Below are 15,072 nucleotides of genomic sequence, written 5' to 3' on the forward strand. Positions count from 1 at the left end.
TGCAACCTATGCAAGAGACGAGTCACACTTATTTACTTTTGTTCTTTGTTTTGGTGCATCCTGTCTTCTAAACTAAGTCATTCTTTCAATGTCTGTGCTTTCTTTCTGTGTATGGAAAAACACAGCAGTTGGGGGGAAGAGACAAAAGAAATGGCTGTTTTACAAAGCCATGAATTTTCACACTGAAATAGAGAGTTTGTATAATTAAGAATTAGAGTTGTGTAATGTACTTAATTAACTGAGTTTGAACACTCAGTGAGTGGTGTCTCAGAGGGCTTTTGCCTTGTAAGGGGGTGAGGAGAACTGAAAGTGTCAATCTAGTGCCTGAGTGGAACAGTGGGTGGAAATATGGTAGGCGAAAGACAACAATTGATAGATAGCTTGGCAGGATATCACGGTAGGCACTGAGTCTGTATTAGGTGAGTTGAAAAAAATAATCTGTGCAAGCAGGGGAGGAATTAGGATAGATTGAGGACAAACATGCAGAAAGTAAATGAGCCATCAGTTTGTGAATCAATGTCTTGTTCCATGTATTCCTTGTTCAGTTTATTTTAGCACTTACCTTTGTTTAAGGAAACTTCCATTATGACCCTGTCATTGGGCTTTGTGGTGCTTAATGAGACGGCAACACCATCTGAACTGAAAGAGCTGTTTTCCTTGGTTATCCGAGTGCTGGAGCTCAGAGACCGACATAAGTGTGACGATAGGTAGCTAGAGGCAGAATACGGGGTGCTAAGGCTTGTCCTGACTGTAAGGGTGAGGAGACCCTTTTTGGCCTGCTAGAAAATAAAAACAATGAGTGGGCTGAGCTCACATGCACCTTTTGGGTAAAGATAGAAATTGTGCTGTGAGGAGAATGTGTAACCTTGAATTTTTGTAAAGCATCATAATGTGTTAATCCGTACATTGATTCTCCATTCAGTTCCAGAATTTCATCACCTGTTTTAAAAAGGAATAATTAAACTGTGTTACTAATTGCTATTCCCGAATTGTGTGAGAGACAAATAGCCAAGAATGATCATGCAGTAATGCATGGAGACGAAAATATACCACTTATAGCACTGATTTCAGTGGGACCAGATAGAGCCCTTCGGTGAGATTAAAATGCTGCTATAAATATTTTGTGCTCTAAATCAAATGTGTGAAAATTAAGTTAATGTTAGACTCCTCCCCGATACAGGAAATGATTGGATTTTTACATTTTCAGTATTGCCAACTCTCGCAATTTTATCCTGACTAGACATTTTGGATTGGGACTTTTTTCCCTGATTCATGAAAAGATACAGTTGCCAACTGTCTAATCACACAAATCCAAACACCTTTGTCCCTGCCCCTTCCCAGAGGCATCGCTCCTACTCCAACCCTTCTCTGAGGCCCTGCCCTGCTCACTTTATTCCCCCCCTCCCCGGGTGGCTCGCTCTCCCCCACCCTCGCTCATTTTCACTGGGCTCAGGCAGGGGGTTGGGGTGCAGGAGGAGGTGCAGGCTCTGGGCTGGGGCCAAGGGATTCGGAGTGTGGGAGGGGGCTCTGGCCTGAGCCTGGGGCAGGGAATTGGGATGCAGGAGAGGGTGCAGGGTGCAAGCTCTGGGAGGGAGTTTGAGTGCTGGAGGGGGCTCAAGGCTAGGGCAGGGGATTGGGGTGTGGGAGGGGATGAGGGGTGCAGGCTCTTGGAGGGAGTTTGGGTGCAGGAGGGGGCTCCGGGCTGGGGCAGGGGATTGGGGTGGGGGAGAGGGTGAGGGGTGCAGGCTCTGGCTGGGTGGCACTTACCTTGGGCAGCTCCCAGTCAGTGGTGCAGCAGGGCTAAGGCAGGCTCCCTGCCTGCCCTGGCCCCATGCCACTCCTGGAAGCAGCCAGCACATCCCTGCAGCCCCTGAGGCAGGGGGCAGAGGTCTCCACATGCTCCCTGAGTGCCGACTCTGCAGCTCCCATTGGCTGGGAAATGCGGCCAATGGGCCCTGTGGGAGCAGAGCCTACCTTAATCCCGCTGCGCTGCTGACCGGGACAGGAGCCGCCCGAGATAAGTGGGGCCAGGGGGCTCCATGCACTGGCCACTCCAGGAAGTGGTAAGCATGTCCCTGCAGCCCCTGGAGGGGAAGAGAGGAGGCTCTGCAAGCTGCCCCACCTGCAGGCACCACCCCTGCAGCTCAAAGTGGCCGGGAACTGCGGCCAATGGGAGCTGTGGAGTCGGTGCTTGGGGCATGGGCAGTGTGCGGAGACCCCTGCCCCCCTCCCCAGGGGCCGCAGGAATGTGCCGGCCACTTCAGGGAGCAGTGCGGAGCCAGGGCAGGTAGGGGCCCTGCCTTAGCCCCGCTGCGCCACTGGACTGCCCACTCGCAATTTTTCCCTTTGTCAAAATGGCCACCATCTCCTTGTGCCACTCATAGGCCTGAAGCCAGCAAGATAGATAGAGTCTATCAGCTTGTGGCAATCAGGCTGCCATTTATAAAGTTGGCTGCCACCTCCTGTTTTGAATGAGACTAAGGCCATTCCTACAGGCAAAATGGCTACCACTTTATGGCTCAGGGTACTAGTCAGGACATATGGATTGCAAGGGGCAGCAGAGACTCTGTAAAAAGTGGATGGGGGAGGGGAAGCAGGGCATTGGTGACAGCAGGCGGCAGATTTAGGTGTTCGGGGGGATGTGGGGGTGCGAAGGACAGTAATGGGGTGGGAGATGGAGAGATGGAATGGCAGCTTCCCTAGCTTGGGGTAATGATGGTTAAGGGGAGTCCTCTCCAAGCAGCCAGGGGAAGGCAGTGTCACAGTGTTGCCAACTCTCATGAACTGATCATGAGTAGCAGGATTTTGGCGCCTGTAGGAGGAGCTGTTGCGATGATGCCAGGAGCTCTTCCAATCCCATAATTTTCAGAGAGGGCACATGGGCAGAGTTCTATGCAAGAGCCTTGGAGCTGAGGACACAGACCTGCCCTGTCACTGAGCCCTGCCTTCATGTTTAGCCCTAGAGCAGAGAGAGTGTCCTAGGGGAGGGGGAGTTGGGGAAGTGGTGCTGCTGGGTCCCAGGCACAGACGTGTTGCTCTGGGGTCAGGGCACTAAGAGGAAATGGATGGCAGTTCCCCTATCTTAGGGGTGAGGCTTGGGTAAGTGGTGTCTCCATCTGAGCAGCTTGGGAGAGGCATGCATTTCTGTGGTCATTAAAGGTTGCCTTTTTCAGCTTGAAATGATCACATATCCACACTGGAAGAGGAGTAGAGGGAAGTCAAAAGACACGCTAAACAACATGATCAGATTTTTTTTAAAAAACCCACCCTCCTGATTTTGTGGGGTCTGGCTGATGATTTTTGATCTCTTGAGGTTGGCAATACTGCAGCTGAATGGCTAAAAACTTTGAAATTTCATTGAAAAATGAAACTATTTGATTTCCCCACTCCAGTTTTCTGCCTAGTTCTATTACAGTGGCCAAAAAGGTAACTGAGTCACTAGCCTCTCTTCTGAGATTGTAAATAGAGGAGCCATGCCAATTAGAATGTGGATATTTGCCATGCAAGCAATGAAATTAAACTACCACCTCATTTCACAGCAGTCACCAAACAATCTTCAGGGGAAAACAACTTTCATTCACAACCAACCTGAGCTGGCTTTGACCCTTATGTCACCAATCCCACAAGCAATCTGATCCTCTTTTGTCCTACATTTTAAATGCCCTACCTTCTTGTAACCTTCCATCAGCAGCAGCAGCTCCACCTGGAAAGATGGTCTTTACATAGATACCAATGGGCCCATAAATGCTGTCCTTCCCTCCAACAATACTGAAGCCCAACCCCTAAATTATGAAAGAGAGAGAGAGAGAGATCATGTTTATTTCTCATAATGGTTACATTATTTTCCCTTCTGTACTAAGATGCTACATGGGCAATAACAATTAGCAAAATTGTATGATGGACATTAATATGTTCATTACAAGATTTAAAACAAAGGTGGATATAGTGATCCCCAACTTAAAATTTCAGTTAAATATCTTCTAAGTTCTTCTTTATAAAAGTCACAAACCATTAATTTGATACTATATCTGCACTGCAATAGTAACTTCTGATGATTAGAGCATAGGTTTAAGTTCCATACTCCTGACTCTGCCACTAACATAATGTGTGGCCTTAGGTGAGTCACTTAACCTCTTTTGCCTCAATTTCCCGACCCATAAAATGGAACTGATATTCACCTCAGAGGGATATTCTGAGACTTACTTCTGGGGGAATTCTGCAACGCTGCTCACACGCAGAATTCATGTCCCCCACAGGTTTTTTTTCTCCACAGAAAATACATTCTGCCAGGGGTTGCCGTGGCACCAGAACAGAGGGAAGCCAGTTCACCAGCCACAGGGAGGCTGCCAATAGGGAGGACAAGAAGCTGCCTTTCTCGCAGTGCTCTGCCTGTGGGACCAGGTGAGGAGGCGCAGGATATGGTGAGAACAGACAGAGCAGGGCAGATGGGGCTGCTGGGATTCTGGCATTCTGAAGGGCTAGCTGTGGGGGGACATACTGGGGCAGGGGCTGAATGTGAATAGGAGTGCAGGGCCATGAGCGCATGGGGGTGGCTAAGTGTGGGTGCAGGGACAATGGAGGCGGTAGGTGGTTGAGTGGTGGTGTAGGGACACATGAAGATGGGGGAGGGAAGCATGGGGATCGGGGAGTGGGGGGCAGGGGTTGTGTGGGGGCAGAGGGTGGCTAAGTGGGGGTGCAGGGACACATGGTGACAGGGGGAGGAGGATGCAGGGCCACATGGAGATGTGGAGAAGGGGTGGTTGAGTGGGGGGTGCACGGAGACAAGGTGATGGGGGAAGATGTACTTGACTGAATGGGAGAGGCTAGGGGTCAGACAGAATCTGCATGGGGGAAGCGCCCCAACTCCCTAACAATCTCCTCCCTCCCCAAAAAAACCCTGTTCCATACTTCTCCCACTCACATCCAACAACCCTACAGGTTCACTCCAGGCTACTTCCCAGCAACTTCCCTCTCCCTCAGCTCCTCCATTACCCCTGAGTTTCCCAAACCCTTTGTACTGCTTCTGAGGAGGGAGGGAAATATGTTTCCTTATTGTAGTTTAAACAAATTATTACTCAAAGTTTTGTATTAATATGCCTAGTAAGAAAACTATTTGTCAAAAAAATTGAATTTCTGAATCTTTTTTGTTATCTTTGTTGTTATAGACATACTTGACAGGCATTTTGAAATAAATTGAAATTGGTGTGATAATATTGTGTTATTTTGACCAAAACAATAAGCAGAATTTTAAAATGTTGTGCCCGGAATTTTTAATTTTTTGGCACAGAATTCCCCCAGGAGTAGAGATTGTACTTAATTACTATTTGTAAACCAACTGGAAATCCATGGATGAAAAGTGCTATAGAAGTGCAAAGTATTACACACAATGAGGCCCTGATACATGACTAGGGCCCCTAGGTGCTACCGTACACAATACAGATGATGATCATAATAATTTATTTTATTGAATTCCAGAGAAGGACTTTCTGATTGTAGTCACTACATCTGTAATGGACATTGTTATTTAGAAAGAGATCTTAATTAGAGAATTTACAGGCCTAAAAGGCCTCTGTTTAAGTTCTAGCTTCCATATTTTATGCATCCCAGTTACAAATGAAAGTCAGTCAAAAAATAATCACAAATAATGCAAATGTGTGGCAGACAGAGAGCAAGAACACCCCTTTGGCATTTTTATTTGTAAGAGTGATAGAAATTGCCTTCTCTCTGTCTTGCTAGATATGGTCTGTGTAAATCTAAGTTTTGTTTTTGTGCATGTGTGCATGATTTTACCGAGGGTCTTGCTTATGTAACTATGCTTTATCACCGACTGCATCTTGTGGAGTTTCCTGGCTTAACAAATCAGGATGATGCAAGCTGCAAAGCACTAGATGATATAAACAAAGCTGGTAATACGTTGCCATGGAGAACATGCTCTAGCTACTGTGCACACATGCGATTCCCATTAGCCTCAATGGCAGATATGCACGTGCATGGAGAGTGAGCCCTCACGTAGAGTACAGTAGATGTGCTATGAAATATTGCAAAATCCGAATCGAGCTGAAGACAAATTGCACTGAAGAGCCAGTCCTGCAAGGTGCTGAATTCCCTCAATTCCTGTTAAGTCAGCACCTAACAGGATAGAGTTCAGCTGTAATCTTGCTGTGTGAATGTTTGGTGTTTGTGAAAGGTGACAAATCAAAAGGTTCTGGAGGCTGCAGTCCTTTATTTACCTGGAGGTCAGATAAGGCACAAGCAGTGCATTCTTCCCCACACTGCCAGTCCACCACTGTCTGTCAGCTCTGACTTGGAGGGAGCATCTCGAGAAGGGAGAGGCTAATTCAGTCTCCAGATCCCATTCAGTCAGTGCCCCTGGTTGTTAAGAAGGATGCCAGTGAATGTCAGCTGTTGGTGGTGATTGTGTCCATTAGGAACTGGCCTATGACCACCAACACATGGCACAGACCACCAAACAGTCAGCAGAGGATGGTGATTTTTAGTCACTGGCTGCCCAGGCCCAGATTGGAACTGGCAACCCAGAGGCGAAAGGCTCCCTGTCCCGTTACCAGCCTCCCTGCACCATTCGCTCCCCATTTGATATGTACCTTTATACCGGGGAAGGTGACTAGCATTCTGTTTATGGTAATATACACAAGCATCTCACCTTCCCTTGGCCTTTCATCAAAACAATGTTTGATATTACGGAAGCCTGTGAGCCACAAGACGTATGCGTTAACTGAGCAGTGCTCAGTGATCTAGAGGGTCTTGAAACAGCCTGCAAAGAGAAAAATAGTTTTAATGCAGTGCCAAGCATTTACATACCAGATGAATGTGTGCAATTGCTCTGTGAGAGTATAGTCTTCATGGAACAACAAAGATCCCACAGGCAGAACATGCTGGGTTTTAAAATGTTTGTTTGCATGATTCAGACAGCTCATTTCTCCAGGACCCAATGGGCTACAGAATTATCTGGAACATGTCCTGGTACTTTAGTCTTTTTTCAGATGCATAGGATATTCAGCTAAAACCCTGAGGTCCTTATAGACTATGGGCTTCATTTTGAAATTGCTTAAATCATTTCTATGCTTGTCTAGCTACTGTGATACAACCAGATTTAGAATCTAGACCCTAGAAGTACTCTCTCATACTTGAGTCATATTATTTGTGTTGGCATTTGATATTCCCATGCCAAAATTATGTGGTTGCACATTTGGGTCACAACAAGCACTGTTATGTAAGGGCCTGAGTACAGCACTGTGAATCCAGATCATCTCCAGATTTCTATTCTTATTATTTACTGCTATTACTCAAAGCTCTAGTCTAGTCAAAGCTGTGCAATCCTGACTTTGCCATTGACTAGCTCTGTATCCTTGTCACCATTTTTCTGCCCATTTCCTTTGCCATCGAAGGGTGAAAATAATATAAACTTTTACCCATAGCATCTTGTTGTTGTACACTATTAATTAATGCCTTTATAAGTGCTTCAAAGATGTAAACAGCCACATCCGGAGATTAAGTACCAGTACAGAATTCTTCCAGTGAAAGAAGTAGTTCCGTTTTGCTTGGATCTATTCAGTGAGAAGCTGATAACCAATCTGCAAGTAGTCTGCTTCCCTCAGTTTAATAGATGGTGGATTTCTTAATTTGTTTCCAGCCCATCAGGCATGACCAGTTTTAATATGAGTCTGTATCTGTAGTGATATACATGTAAGCAGGGTCTGAATGAGCTCTACCCTGACACCCAGCGATGAACTGGGGAGCAAGACATCAGGGGCAGACCATACTTGCCCTAGACAGAGCTGCTTTGCCAAAGTGATCAATTTTGGCAGGTTTGGGGTTACAACCCACTCTGAATGCAGGGGTATCCTTATTGCATGAGTAAAGGGCAGCAGAACTTAGTACTGTATGCCTTGACTGAACCTCCCTTGCTAAGCAGGGAGTAGGGATGCCAAATCCCAGTAACGATGAGAGCGGATGGGGACTGGTGTTCCTACCCGGCGGTGTGCGCTCTGCCTAAAGAGTCCTAGGCCCCATTTGACCCTCCCCTCTCCAGTGTTTAAAGACAGAGCAGATTGGACTTGACTGAGAGGCCTTGTTTCTGTTCAGTGATTACTAGAGCTGAAACTACTGATGAGCAGGTCTAGGAGCTAAGCTTTGGACGTGGGGTGGGGACAGTGTTGCAGTGAAAGACAATGAAGAGGGAGCAGCACCGAGGTTCCCAGGTACCCAGTGAAATCACTGAGCGCAGGACTACGTTGGGGGTCCCCAGACCACGGCAAGCCGCAGTGGCAGTGATAACAGTGGCAGAGATGAGGGTGGTAGAGGTGGCAGCAAGCGGCCAGCGATGGCAGAGATAACAGCGGCGGCAAGCGGCAAGCCGTGGCAGAGATAGCAGCGGTAGTGAGCCAGCTGGAGAGGCAGCAGCAGCAGCTAGGGCATGGCTTGATGCCCTGCCCCCCCCATCCCCACCACGGGTGGTGGATAGACCCATGTGAACGCACCTCTGAACTCCGGGTCTTTGCTGACTAAGGTCAACCAACTGTGAGTGGGGAGCAGTGGAGGGAGAGAGGAAGGGCGTGTTGAAGGGACGATCATTCGTTGGGAGTTTCACACCACGCGATGGGAAACTGAGGCAAAGGACACCACCCAAAGTACTGGGGGTGGGTGTTTGTTTATGGCTACATGCTTTTGAGCGGTGGTTGTGGTGTTTTCTCATATGAATGCTTGGTTCCCTTTCCTTTTTAATACAAGTTTTTCTTTTGTTATACACAGACTCAGTGCTTGCAACTGGGGAGGTATTGCCTCTTAGCGGTGCCCAGGGATGGTGTTTAGTTTTCTCAGGTTACTGAGTGCGGACTTAAGCCACTTCTGTTTTGTATTGTTCAGAGGAACCCCTAGATATTGAACCTTGTTGCTGCCAACTCCAGCTGGCAGAAAGGTTACATACATAATGAAGATGTCCTATATGAACGTTAGCACGAAGCTTATTTAAGCACTGAATCAAGTTATTATCTAATGCTAAGTATGCATGAAGTTCAGCAGGGCCAGAAGCATGTGCAGAGAAGCTCAGAGTTCTGATTTTCTACAAATTTGTTTATGCAGCGATGTGAAACTAACAGCTGCATGAGGATCTAATGTATGGAACACCCATCAAGCATTCAGCTTCTGCATATGTCAGGAAATGAGGCTTGACGAGTACATGAGAATAAGCTTATTCGTACAGTACCATAGAGAGAGTTACGAATGTGAATATCTGGGAGATGGCTGTGTAATGCCAAAAATATACTCAGTGAAAGCTACATCTCCGTCAAAACCCTGGGCGGTAGCCCATCTTCCACTAGGGACCTGAGATATGTGCAAGTTTATACACAGTTTGTTGAAATTCATGCCCCTGAGGAAGGGCCTGTGTAAAGCTCTTCAAGGTGCAGAAGCATTGCAATTTCTATATGTGGCCAGCAGGGTGGATCAGCCATTCAGGGGGCCTCTTCTGCTGTCACAGTGGCAGTGCTCTCTCCTAGCTCCAAATAGGTGAGAGGGCTATGGGGGTGACCAAGGGAAGGGACAACAGCATCCACTCTCCTGTGGATCCATTGTAGCTGGAAAACTTGCATAGGGGATGATCAGGAGCAGCAGCTGCTGGAGAAAGGACAACGGAGGGGCTGTGCTGTCATAGAGCCTTTCCTCCATCTCTGGACCTGCACCTCACACAGTCAATTCAGTGTGTGTGGGGGGGAGGGGGGAGTAGGCAGAAATTTCACCATGGGGAGGGCATCCCTTTCACTTGGGATGGCCCGCTGGCAGGGAGCATGGCTGGAGCGACTGAGGGATGCACTGATTCACTGTATCCCTAGTGCAGTCTCCAATGGCAGGGCCCCTAAGGCGGGAAAGTTTTGGCAAGGAAACTAAGTGCAACTTAGCTGGAGTGTTCTTGTTGAGCCTGATGAATGTAACTTTCTAGTGGTGTGTGATTTCCTGTTGCACTTACCGGACCTCTTCCTACCAAACAGTCTAGCTGCTGAGAGAGTGACTTCCGGTTACTGTAAAGAGAATGGGGCTGTCTGTCTCTATATGCTGTTGATTTCTTTGTCACTGGATAGTCAATTTCCCCCATCCAGTAAGGATTTACACCTACAGGAGACAGAAGGCACGACACCGTATTTTTCATGAGCATTAGCTTCAAACACTTCTGCATCAAACACTTGACTCAATAAATTCCGTTTAGAAAGATTTTTCAAGTTGTAAATATAACTGTACCAGGCAGTGATGGGATTCCCTGAGCCACCATTAAGAACCAAACCTCACAAGCTTCAGTTGCACCCAGTGACTTCACACGATCAACTGCTGGGCACACTCAGCTAATAGAGAGAGTTCTGCATGGCAGACACACAGGGCCTTGTTCAAAGACTGCCTGCTGCACATACATTCCATTCACTTTTATGCACAAGCTTCTGCATCCATAACCCTCTCTCTCCATATCAGGGGCTCGTTACAAGGGAGCATCTTAATTGCATCACATGATGCACTGAGAGCAAAATCACATTACCCCGAAGTAAAGAAGACAGATACAGTTATCACAGAATCAAAGATGATACAGATGAAAAGACCTGTTAGCTGAGCCAATTCCTCCTTCTGCCAATGCAGGGTGAGACTATTATATGCATTTCCCCACTTTCCTTGAAAGACTATTCCACAACCTAACAGACTTCACTGTTCGGTAGACTTTTTTTAGTAGATACAGGTTTTCAAAAGACAGTAGGCTGGATGTGTATTTTTTTCCACAGCAAAACCCTGGGCGCAAGATTGTGGAAAATCTGCCCACTGGTGCACTGTGTCTACACGGCTGTGCTCCACTGAGGGACTTGCACCCAGCCTGTGCTACCACAGTGGTGCTGGCCAAGTTGTGCGGGGAGGGAGAGAAAGGAGGGGATGTGCTGACTCCGCATATCCCCAGGGCAGCCTCTGCCAGTGTGGGATCCTATGAAGCCCTGACTGCAAATTCAAGCTCCATCCTTGGGAGAAGCAGCTGAGAAGGACAGCGGTGCAGACACTACCTACACTTCCCCAGGGGTGAGACCCTCTAGGACACAGCAACCCCAGCTGTCTTAGAAGGGGGTAATCAGGCCCAACCACCTAATGCTAGACTATGTGTCCACAAAGGGGTTCTGCTGGCATAAGCCATGAGGAGGAGATCAGGCAGCTTGTACCTGGATAACGGTGGCATTTCTATCTGTTACAGGCTTTCACAGTTTGAATCACTGGAGTGTACTTCTGTTCATGTCACCTATGCCAAACAATCATAGGAGGCCAGAACCTGATCCAGCCTTTCTGGCTATAATAAACTGCTGCATCAATGACCACCCTCTGGCTTATGCTATGTCTAGTAGAAGGAATATGCAGTGCAGGGGGACTGGGCAGGTAATTCACCTGTTTAAAATTTTAACATGCTGACATACAGAGTATAGGATTGGGTTTTCTGGCTGTGCCCTGTTTCACTACTGCTACCCTTGCTATATTGTTTCTATGCTTTCACCTATGCTGTGTACAGGCACATCTGGATTTTATTTTATTACAAGCTATTTCAGCTACTGCACATCCCCATAAAGTTTCTTTTCTGTCTGTTTATATCTATCTTTGCATTTCCAGTGTGCCATGGCATCTGGGCAAAAGTGAAACGCCTCCTAGAGACTCAACTAAGTTGTTAGTTTTAACTATTTCACTCGAAAGGCCATGTTGATTACATTCAATGGAAAACAGATAATAGCATTGTGAATAATCATCTCCATCTGACATATTTTACCAACAAAGCACAAAGTAAACTGAAAGGGTTCATTATTTAGGGAACATGTATCACTAGTCTGTACATTTGATTAGAGAATAGATACTGTCCTCAGCCCATCTGAGTATCCCGGAACACTATTATTTTTGTTTCCAGGAATTACAACCAGAAAGGGAGAGAACATCATAATGTAGTTCATAAACTTTATGTCCAGATGTCTCATTTAATGCAAACATTTAACACAGCCTAACACTAAAACTACAGCACAGAAGTTAACACTGAGTTAAAGTGACATTCCCAACATAAAACTGATACATTTTAAAATGTCACTGCCCCTATTACTAACAACACTCGAGAGTATGGAAATATAAATAATTTTAAAGATCTAATATATTTCTCAGCATTTATGCTGCTTGTTTCCTTTTTGCATTTTCACTCATTCTCTCAAAGGGACCTTCAAAATTGAACCTACAAATCAAGCTCATGTACATCTTTGCACACAAACACAGTGGGTGAAATCCCAGTCCTACGGAAGTTAATGGGAGTTTTGGCATTATCTTCAGTGGAGCCAGGATTTCACTTGTGTACCAGCATACATCAAAACGTCAGATACACTGTGCGTATGTGTGTGTGCAAATAGCTACACAATGAAATAGGTGTGCCCATATTTGTGACTACAAATCCGGGAGGCACACTTGTAAATGTTACCCGTATTAAAAACTTGTTTATAGTCAATTGCAATACCTGCTTCTCAAGTATTGGTATATGTTGCCTTTGGGAATGATAACACTTAAGAGGAATGTTTAAATTAAAAATGTTTTTTTAAAATTACAAAAATGTTTTTGTTAATGTTAATTTTAGTAAAAATCAACCAAAGCTTTCCCCCACAAAAAAATAGTCTGAACCAGTTCAGGGTACCTTTAAAATATGCAAAATGGTGTGCATATGTAAGTTGATACATAATTTTAATGTACAGGGATCATGACTGATAAGTATGCATGGATATCTGAATCCATTCTTTAATACTAGCTTGTCATGCAGCATGAGTCTTACAGAAGAAACTAGCTAAAACCCTCCAGAGTAAAGCTTGGCAAAAAAAAGCTGTTTCTTTCAACATCATGATATCGTAACCTGAGAAAGTTTCATGCATTTAAATTTCCCAAGAGAATATATTTCCTCTTAGAAACTTACTGGTTGAATTACTGCGAGTCCTTTGGCAGCTGGCTTTAGAGTGCAGAAAACAATTAGTTTGTATTTCCATTTTAACAGGCCTTTCATTACAGACACCTGTTGAGGATTCCTGAAAAGAGACCCAGAATATTTTAAATACAAATCTGACCAGCTATGTTTTTACTGAGAGTGCTAATCACTTCACCAAGTGCAACAACAAAAACATGGAAGTTAATCTCAATTTTTAAAAAAAATTCTCACAATTCAGTTTGCACAGACTTCAGCCTGGATTTTAACTTATACCCCAGAACTTGGGCAGGAAAGCAGTTTATCTGACATAAATGGAATGATAAGGGATGGTGATTCTAAATTATTTGTTTGATCGCATTTCTTTCAAAATATCAGAGGTAACTGTAACTTACCTGAGGACTAGTATGGAAATACATGCAGTTTAGAAGTTACATTCAAGATGCTAGGTAAAAATGAGTCTATCTCCCTCTTCTTCCCCCACCCGCAACAAACCTACAAGAATATTTTCATTTCTTGGTAACTCCAGATATGCTGCTCTAAATATCAGATGTGACTAGTGGTTTGATTTTAAAGGGGCCTGATTTTTGGAGGGTAGATGATTAGCACTTTCTGAGAATCGGTCCCTTTCAAGGAGTTCCAAGATAGGCACCCAAGATTACTTTGAAAACAGTGGCCACTGTGTTCAGCATTTATAAGCTTTCAATTAAACAAATTTGTCCAAAATAGCTTGGGAGTTCAATGGGAAAAGTAAATGATTACACCCAACTAGGAACCTCGACTCTAAGCATACTTTAAAAATAAGAAGTTTCGTCCATCTATGGATCTAGGGAATGCAATTTATTGCAATTAATAGGATTATTGAGCCTTATCAGTTCTAAAAGAATGATAAAAGGGCACTAATTGCATGGAAAAACCTCTCTCAGTTAAATCATTGGGGAAATAGCTATGACAAAATCCCATGTATGTGACAAACTATCACTTTGCATAAAAAGCCAAGCCAGTTTTACTCAAGGGAATCTTGCAGGGGCTGAGGAGGCCACAAAATGGTATAGGAGCAGGGTCTATATGTCATAAGATGTTGAGGGCCAACAACAAGATTTAACTTACTTCTTGAAGTCTAGTTTTAGTAGAGCTGTTTGGAAGTATCCTGTCACAGTGAGCCACTGAATGGTAACGCTCCTCTTCAGCAGCAAGTGGCACCATTGCCAAATCATAAAAAAATACATCCTCTTTCCGGCCTGTTTCCCCTAGTGAATTCTTTAGAATAAGAAGCACAAAGAAGAGTCTGAAGGGTGCGTTGTGAAACTGATTTTTATAGGTTTTGGCTAAGTAGCCGGTTCCAGAATCTCATTTCCAAAATGTTTTCTGTTCACTTTTAGTTTTATTTTTCAGCCAACATAATGTATGTTTTAAAGTGCACAGTGGGACCTAACCACGCTGAAGCTGTTGGCTGCTACCATAATATAAATGTTAAATATAGTCTGCCTTATAAAACATAAGTCCTCTTTGATTTTGAAAGGAAAAAGAAATAAACCCCTGGTTAGAGTCTAACAGACCTCACGGTGATAGACAATGTACAGTATGAAGATGCTAAAAAGAGGCACACTCTAGGCAGGACGGGAGACTTCAGTTCTCATTTCTCTAACTAAGCCTGTACTAGCTACGTGAGTTTCCTGGGCTCTAGATAACTGAATGTTTTTTTCGTTAACGTTTAGGTCCCAATCCTGCAATGAACACCTGCACGAACACCATTGACGTCAAAGGGGCTCCATGCAGATGTAAGGCAGGGAAGCACCCCCCTGGAACTCACTGCAGGAGTGGTGCCTTAGGGCTTGTCTACACAGTGCTTCAGTCTGTACTAGCGGGGTATAATGCCTTTTTTAATGCCTTTGCTATATGACAGATTATTGGGAGAGCAGCAATAACTAAATTAGGGAAATACAACCAGCACCACTCAGATGTGTGCTTGAGGGTAGGTTTAAACTGTGAGATCTGGATCCAAATGGTCTACCCACAAAAGATCAAAGGGCTTCCACTGGAAAAGGGCTTGTTTGTAATACTCCTGCCTCACTGTCCTGTTAATGCTACCTCGTGCTCTC

General features: G+C 45.1%; 1 protein-coding gene across 1 annotated transcript in view; it reads right to left on the reverse strand.

The window, feature by feature from the left end:
* Positions 1-15,072, reverse strand: part of IL16 (interleukin 16) — a 53,044-nt gene that overhangs the window by 20,022 nt on the left and 17,950 nt on the right. Inside the window, exons 3-8 of the mRNA XM_073304088.1 lie at positions 12,965-13,073; positions 9,983-10,125; positions 6,662-6,772; positions 3,668-3,782; positions 866-939; positions 563-779 (exon numbers count right to left, since the gene is read on the reverse strand). Coding sequence (XP_073160189.1) covers positions 563-779; positions 866-939; positions 3,668-3,782; positions 6,662-6,772; positions 9,983-10,125; positions 12,965-13,073 — 769 coding nt within the window. The remainder of the gene's footprint in view (positions 1-562; positions 780-865; positions 940-3,667; positions 3,783-6,661; positions 6,773-9,982; positions 10,126-12,964; positions 13,074-15,072) is intronic.

Source organism: Lepidochelys kempii, chromosome 10, assembly GCF_965140265.1.
Source record: "Lepidochelys kempii isolate rLepKem1 chromosome 10, rLepKem1.hap2, whole genome shotgun sequence".
Classification (NCBI taxonomy): domain Eukaryota; kingdom Metazoa; phylum Chordata; order Testudines; family Cheloniidae; genus Lepidochelys; species Lepidochelys kempii.